This window comes from Vicugna pacos, chromosome 16 (assembly GCF_048564905.1).
Source record: "Vicugna pacos chromosome 16, VicPac4, whole genome shotgun sequence".
Classification (NCBI taxonomy): Eukaryota; Metazoa; Chordata; class Mammalia; order Artiodactyla; family Camelidae; genus Vicugna; species Vicugna pacos.
In genome coordinates this window covers 63,148,561-63,156,552 of record NC_133002.1, presented here as the reverse complement: position 1 = coordinate 63,156,552, position 7,992 = coordinate 63,148,561, and the positions used below count along the sequence as shown (strand labels likewise).

At 44.4% G+C, this 7,992-nt stretch overlaps 1 protein-coding gene across 13 annotated transcripts in view; it reads left to right on the top strand.

Moving 5' to 3' along the window:
- Nucleotides 1–1,247: 1,247 nt before the first annotated feature.
- B3GNTL1 (UDP-GlcNAc:betaGal beta-1,3-N-acetylglucosaminyltransferase like 1) overlaps nt 1,248–7,992 on the top strand; it is an 82,428-nt gene continuing 75,683 nt past the window's right edge. For 9 of the 13 annotated variants that reach the window (XR_012059920.1, XR_012059919.1, XR_012059914.1 and 6 more), the window contains exons 1-4: nt 1,263–1,349; nt 2,874–3,030; nt 3,114–3,230; nt 3,329–3,428. Coding sequence is in view for 2 of the 13 variants with exons in the window: in XM_072939953.1 (XP_072796054.1) it covers nt 2,917–3,030; nt 3,114–3,230; nt 3,329–3,428 (331 nt within the window). In the remaining 11 variants the exon portion in view is untranslated. Of the gene's footprint in view, nt 1,350–1,616; nt 2,137–2,873; nt 3,031–3,113; nt 3,231–3,328; nt 3,429–7,992 lie in introns of those variants that run through there. The other 4 variants (XR_012059913.1, XR_012059921.1, XR_012059918.1 and 1 more) reach the window with 4 other exon arrangements.

Genomic DNA, 7,992 nt, shown 5'->3' with positions numbered 1-7,992 from the left:
CATTTGGCTCACCCGGGGCAAACTGGTTCTGACCGTGGGCCCAGTGTGGCTGAGTCCAGACCCACACTCAACTTTGCTGCCTACACCCCCATAGTAAGAAGGGGGGTTTTTAATTTGGAGGCCCTGGCAGTTGGCACTGGGTCCTCTGAATACAACCAGCACTCACCAGCCGTCTGCATAAACAGTAAAAACTTCAAAATAAAGAAAAATGTCCCTCTCTGGGTGAGCCAAGAGCCATGCATTGCCCCCTCCTCCGGTGCCCTGTGACTGTCACCCCCTCACCTCACCCCCTCCCTGTGTCCGTGTCGGGAGAGGGGTGTCAGGCCCCACAGCCTGGCCCCTCTGTTGAGAATCTTGCTACCATGCAGAGAAGAGACTCAGCACCCTCCCCCTCCCCGCCAAACCCTGCATTTCTGAAGTGCCTCCTGGCACAAGGGATGTTTGCAAAACGCAGACTCTGGCCAAATTCTTTTCACGGGGAGGCAGTGAAAAGCAAACTCCTGGCAGCAGAAGCCGCACAGGAAGCAAGATGGGGACAGCCAAGCCCGACTTGATAGCATGTGCTGGGGAGGTCCAGACGCCGTGGGGATCCCTTATCTCTTCCTCCCTCTGATTACTGAGGTCCAGCTCCAAAGCCCAGCCTGTTCTGGAAGCTGCAATGTGACTTTCTACCAAGTCCCTCAGAGTGAAACTATTCCTGAGTCACCGACCCCTGGAGCGCATGAGGTCCTTGGAAACAAATTTTCAGATTGCTTCTGTCCACTGCAAATAAGGTTGCACTTTTGCTCATCTGACCTAAGCGTTTCCATTTGTACAACAGCCTTTGAAAACACCGACAAAAATACTGACGCACTTTAGGGGAAAATGACATTTGAAATGATGCTCACAGGGTATGAGGTGTAAGTTTGCTTTGCTGGAATTGCCGGTTTGCAGAATGATCTGCACGTAACGTTGGCTCGGGCGGTGGTGTCTGTGACCCAGACGGGCCGAGCGGCGCAGGCGGAACCCACAGGACGGCGCATCGCCCTCCCACGACCCGGGGATTCCCAACCACTGGCCTCCCTGAGGACCTCAGGGCGGACTGGATCCCTCGCTTGGGCTGGACGCGCCTCCCGCCGCTCTAGGCCGCGCCTCTCACTGCCAGCCGGTCCCGCCTCCTCGGCGCCAACCGGAGATCGACGTCCCTCTGCGCCAGTAGGGGGCGCTCGGATGTGGCCCCGCCTCCCGCGAGCCGCCCGCGCACGCGCCGTAGACCGAGGTGGGCGGGGCGGCCCAAGGAGCGCGCGGCCATGGAGGCCCGAGGGGACCCAGCCGCCGCCCCCGGCCCGGCCCGCGCCCCCGCCCAAGTGGTAGGTGCCGGCCGCGGGGCCGCTCCGCCCTCCCGCCCTCCTCTCCTTACCCTCCGCTCCCCGCCTCCCTCTGTCTGCGCGGCCTCCTCGGCACTCGTCTTCCTCCGGGTGCCACGTGCGGCTCTCCCCTCTGTCCTCTCCCCTCCGGCCTCCCCCTCCCTCCTCCTCCCTCAGTCCCTCCCCCCTCCATCCTTTCCCCTCCATTCTCGCCCCTCCGTCCTCACTCCTCGGTCCTCCTCTTCTCTGTCCCCTCCCCCCAGTCCTCCCCTCTCCCCTCAGTCTTCTCTCCTCCGTCCTCTCCCTTCCGTCCTCTCCCCTCAGTCCCTCTCTCCTCTGTCCTCCCCTCTCCCCTCCTTCCCCCTCTTCTCAGTCCCTCTCTCCTCTGTCCTCCCCTCTCCCCTCCGTCCCCCTCGCCTCCATCCCTCTCCCCTCTCCCCGTTCTGGGTCCCTCTGGGTCCCGTCTCCCCTCCGACCTGCTCTGGGTGCTCATTTCCCCTGCACCACTTCTCTTGGGTTGCCTATGAGGACCTCTGCCCAAAGCAACGTTTAGCCACCAGCCAGAGTGTGGACAGAGATTAATCAAAGCTCACCTTCGGCAGAAATTCACATTAAGTTTTCTATTGTAGATCTTGAGAACAGTAAAAATATTCTTTCCTTTTTTTCTTTTTCTTTAAAAATAATTCCATAGTAAAATAAATATGTAAGTGAATTAGGGAACTACTTTTGTGAGTAAATAACAGAAATGCAGGAAGAGATGTCATTGTTGAGTCACAGCCTCAGAGTAAAGGTGACTGAACTGTGCTTCATTAGTTATATCTGAGTTTTCCAAAGCCATATTCAGACTTAGCATTTAAAAATCCCATCTGTGTTCTGCATAGATATATAACATGCACACATGTACGTGTATGTATGTTCACGTGTATGCACGCATACGTACATGTGTACGCACCCTCACCTGGATGGCCCGTTTCTGTTTTCTTACTTAGGAATCTGTCCACACTCCGTGAGGGTGTAAACTCAAGGGTGCGGCAGACTGTAATTCCTATCTTTGGGTATTCTGTATTGCTTAATGTGGTGATGTACAAAGTTAAGATAATCTGTAATCAGTTGTTTTGTTGGCAGTCAGGTCTCACTGGTTGTACGCCATACACTTTAGGAATTTGTTTTCTGTGGGCCCTATGAGAAAAGGACAGCACCAAACTGTCCCAGCCTGAGTAGAGCGAAGGAGAGCCAAGTCACTCTCACTTCCCCAGTCTGCCCCAGCCGGCCCTCATACTTGGTGGAGGCACCTGTAGGGGTACTCAAAACGGTGTCTTTGTTGCAGTTTCTCTAACATCATGGTTTGCTGAAAATGCTTATCTTCAAGAAAAGGACCAATCAGTTACTCTCATGAGTGGATTTGAAGATACACTGATGCTTGTTTCAACCAAAAGGATGTTTCTGACCACAGATTGGAAAACACATGAATTTGCCATTGAATTGGGAAAATTTTTGATGCCTTTCAGAATTTTTTTTCCTTTTCAGAGTATCCAAAAGACCAATTCATGGAGATCTAAGACATAGTCTTATGGAGAGGAGGCACAGGCACCTTCTGTTTGTCAGGCTGTTCTCCTTCCCTGGAAGCCTTATTCTGGGTCGTTCTGAAAGTCAGGCCTCGCCCGTGGGAGTGAGCGTGGTGCAGGTGGGAATGGGAGGCAGATCGGAGCCATGGGAGGGAATTCCATGTTCACACTTGTTTGTCAGTCTGTTTGTTTTGGATTCCAGTCTATCATCCTCCCAGTCCACAATGCTGAACCGTGGTTGGACGAATGCCTCAGGTCTGTTCTGCAGCAGGACTTCGAAGGCTCCTTGGAGCTCTCCATTTTCAATGATGCCAGTAAGGTATTTCTGAACTTCCTGTTTGTGATTTAGCCATAGTGTAAGTCACCTTGGATTGTTCAGAGGGAAGTTTCCTGACCTGCCAACCCTCATGCTTTCAGGACAAGTCCATGACTATCATTGAAAGATGGAAAGAGGAGCTAGAGGGTTCCGGCATCCTCGTGGTCATTGGAGGGCACGACTCTCCTTCCCCCCGAGGAGGTTAGTAACCATGTTTAGTCTGTTGTTCGGCTTTAATGTACGGTGTCTTGTCAGTTTATGTACTTACAGAGGTGCAAGTTCAAGTCCTGGGGAGAAGTATCCTGAGTGATGCTTCAGTTCACCACCTGTTAAGGACCCAGCAGACCTGTGAGGTCTGTATGCCGACCACTTCTCCTTTACTTATTCAGCCCAAGAAAAAGCTGTTGGGTGTTCTTATTCCTGGTGTGATTGGTCATTATTGGTCGCCTCCAATTCTTAAAATTCTTTTCTTATGGCATTAGATTTGTTTTAGTCCATTAAAAAAAATCTTCTGGTTTCTTTGATTTTATATATTATTTTTCTTTTTTCTGTTTTGTCTGTTTCCTGTTTTCACTGTGAACTGTATTTATCTTCTTTCTTTTCCTTACTTCGGGTTTCTTTTGTTCTTTTTGTAGTTCTTAAGGTGGAAGCTCAGGTCGTTGGTTTGAGATGTTCCTTCTTTTCTACAAGGCATTTAGTGGTATAAATTCCTCTCTGCTTCAGCAACATTCCACAAATTCTGACATGTTTTTGTTTTCATTCAGTTTCAAAATACCCTCTAATTTCCCCGTTGTTTTCTTATTTGATTTATGGGTTATTTAGATATATATTATTTAGTTTCCAAATATTTGAAGAATTTTCCAGGTATCTGTTATTCATTTCTAATTTAATTCCTCTGAAGTAAGAGAACATACTTTTTCATTTGAATCTTTTAAATTTAGTGAGATTTATGTTGTGGCCCAGCGTACGGCCTGTCCTGGCAGATGCTCCGCGTGCACTTAGGAAGGTTGCAGGACTGCTGGTGTGCGGCGGAGTTTCCCATAAATGTAAATCAAGTCAAGCTGGGGACGGTCTTGCTGAAATCTGCCATATCCTTGCTGATTTGGGGTCTCCTTGTTCTGCCAGTTCCTGAGGGTGTGTGGAAACCTCCGCCTGTAACTGCAGATTTGTCTGTTCTTCCTCGTGGTTCTGTCACTTTTGGCTTGGTGTATTTTGAAACTCTGTTCACTTGAGATTGCTAAGAACTGACCCCTCACCACTATGAATACCCTCTTAATTTCTGGTATATTCTTTGCTCTGAAATGTACTTTCTTTGATATTAATATAAAATGCTCTGGCTTTATTTTGACTAGTGTTAGCATAGTATATCTTCTCTATCATTTTTACTTTTAACCTATTCCTGTCTTTATGTTGAAAGTATACCTTCTCCCTTATAGATTCTTGTAGACAGCATATAGATCTTGCTTTTCTAATCCAATCTGACAATCTCTGCCTTTTAACTGAGGTGTTTACATTTAGTTACCTGTGGTGTGGTTATTGATACGGTTAGGAATGAGTCTGTCTTCTTGCTGTTAGTTTTATATTCATTACGTCTATTCTTCGTTCCATTTTCCTCTTTTTTGCCTTCTTTTGTATTATATTTTATAGCAGCTTTATTGAAATATATTTGGCATACCATACAGTTCACCTGTCAAAGTATACACTGAAGTGTTTTTAGTGTATTCGCAGATGTGTGCGACCGCCACCGCAGTCAGTTTTAGAGCACTTCCATCACCTCGGAAAGGAGCCCTGTATCCCTTGGTTGTCACCTTCCGTGCCCTGCTGTTCCCCCCGACCCTGTGCAACCACTGATTTACTTTATTTGGGGCATTTCATCTGAATGGAATCATATAATGTGTGCTCTTTTGTGACGGGCTTGTTTCATTTGCTTGATGTTTTTAAGGTTCTCATTGTAGCATGTATTAATACTCTGAGAGAATAATATTCAGTTGAATAGAGACACCACATTTTGTTTATCCCCTCATCAGTTGAAGGACATTGGGGCCATTCTACCTTTTGGCTGTTGTGAAGAGCGCTAGTATGAACATTCGTGTTCAAATTTTTGTTTGAACACGGGTTTTCAGTTCCTTTGGGTATATACATTTTAAGCGAATCACTGGGTCATATTGTAATTCTGTGTTTAGCACATTGAGGAACCGCCAAACAGCTTTCCACACCAGCTGCACCATTTTACGTTGCCACCAGCAGTGTATGAGGATTCCAGTTTCTCTACGTCTTCACCCACACTTCCTATTTTCTGTCTTTTTGATTGTAGCCATCCTAGTGGGTATGAAGTGGTTTCTCATTGTGGTTTTGATTTGCATTTCCCTAATGACTAAATGATATTGAGCCTCTTTTTGTGTGCTTTTTGGCCACTTGTTTATCTTCTTTGGAGATATGTCTATTCAAGTCCTCTGCCCATTGTTAAATTGAATTATTTGTCTTTTGTTGTTGAACTGTAAGAGTTCTTTATGTATTCTGAATACTAGGCCCTTATCAGGTATATAATTTGCAAATACTTTCTCCCATGCTGTGTGTTGTCTTTTCACTCTACTGTATGTAACCTCTTGATGCACTAAAATGTTAATTTTGATGAAATCCAATTAATTTTTTCGTTGTTACATGTGCTTTTGGTGTCATATCTAAGAAACTGTTGCCAGCTCCAGGTCATAAAGACTTACTTCTCTGTTTTCTTCAAAAAGTTGAGCTCTTCTGTGTAGGTCTTTTGTCCACTTTCAGTTCATTTTCGTGTATGGTATGAGGTAAGATTTAACTCCATTCTTTTGCATGTGGACATTAAGGTTTGCCAACACCCTTTGTTGGAAAGACTGTTCTTTCTCCGTTGGAAGTCTTGGTACCCTTGTGCAGAGCAGTTGACCGTAAATGTGTGGGTTCATTTTTGGACTCTATTCTTATGCAGTACTGCACTATTTTGATTACCATAGCTTTGTGGTAAGTTTTAATATTGGGAAGTGTAAGTTTTCCAATGTTGTTTTCCTTTTTCAAAATTGTTTTGACAATTTGAGATTCTTTGGAATTTCATGTGAATTTTAGGTTCAATTTTTCAATTTTTGCAAAAAAGACTGTTGGGATTCTGATGGGGATAGCATTGGATCTGTAGGTCTATTTGGGGAGTATTCACATTTTAACAATATTCAGTCTTCCAGTCTGTGAATGCAGAATGTCTTTTCATTGATTTAGGTATTTAGGTCTTCTTCAGTTTCTTTCATCAGTTTCTTTTACAACTGACAATGTACAAGTCTTTTGCCTCTTTGGTAAAGTTAACTCTCAGCATTTTATTCTTTTTGATGCTATTATACATTGAATTATTTTCTTAATTTCCTTCTCAGACTGTTCATTGTTAGTTTAGAGAAAAACAACTGATTTTTCTGCATGTTGATCCTGCAACTTTGCTGAACTTGTTCATTAGCTCTGATAGTTTTGTGTGTGTGTGTGTGAGTTTCTAGGGTTTTCTGTATTTAAGATCACGTCATCTGCAACTAGGGGTAGTTTTACTTCTTCATCTCTAATTTAGAGCCCTCATTTCTTTTTCTTGCCTGATTGCTCTGGCTAGAACTTCTGGTACAGTGTTAAATAGACGTGGGGAAAGGAGACATCCTTGTCCTGATCCTGGTCTTAGGGGAAGCTTCTGATATTTCACTGTGGAGCGTGATGTTAGCTTGGATTTTTACAAATACCCTTTATCATGCCGAGGAAGTTCCCTTCTATTCCTAGTTTGTTGACTGCTTTTCTTTGTCATGAAAGGGGATTCTGTCCAGTCTTTTTTCTGCATCAATTGAGATGATCATGTTTTTTTTTTTTCCTTCAATTCTGTTTAGGTGCTATATTACATGGATTTTGTGTTTGAACCACCCTTCATTACTTCACCACTTGGTTATGGTGAATAATCTTTCCGATATGTATTTTCCCTTAATTATTCCTTGTTTTCATTATCTTTAGTTTGTTTGAAATAGGACATTTTTTTATAAATCAGTTATTCTTAGAACATTTACTTCAGCTTGGTTCTGTTGTGTGTAAACAAATTGTGGTTTTTGAAACTACTGTGAGCACCCTTTCAAAATATTCTTTAAGATGGACAGTATCTTCCATAGTTGAATGAAAGTAAATTGAAGGCATTTTGATGACCGTTGTGACGACTTGTCTAATCTCCACCTTAAAAACAAGTTTTGTCTTTCGTAAAACACTTTTTATAGGTCACGTATAACTAGAGCCATATCTGTACACGTTCTATTAGTAACAAGAGAGTAAGTCGTAATATTGTGGAGAAATGAAGTCATCTGCCGCTTCTTTGAAGTTGGATGAGGCGACTTCACGGGCTCCTGTGTTACACAGAAATGCAGTGGAGTTAATTTGATTATGTCTGCAAGGACGTATTTTCCTGTAACAATGTTTTCTTAAATAGGAAGAATTATATCGACTATTGGGTAACATTGATCCAAAGTGTCTATTTTCGGGAGTGCTGGGTGTTTAAATTGGATTAGGATTCACTTGCTATTATTTCATATCGTAACAGAGCCAAACATTTCTTAATAATGTGGTCGCTTGCTAAAACTGAAATAAAGCACAATCCCCCTCTTCTCTCCAAGAGTGAGGAATGTTAATATCACACCAAGGCGGGAGTTTTTCCTGCTGTGGCCATGACAACAGACTCCCTCACAAAGACACGGGCCTCCCCAAACATTAGGCCCTGGCACAAACATTTGAC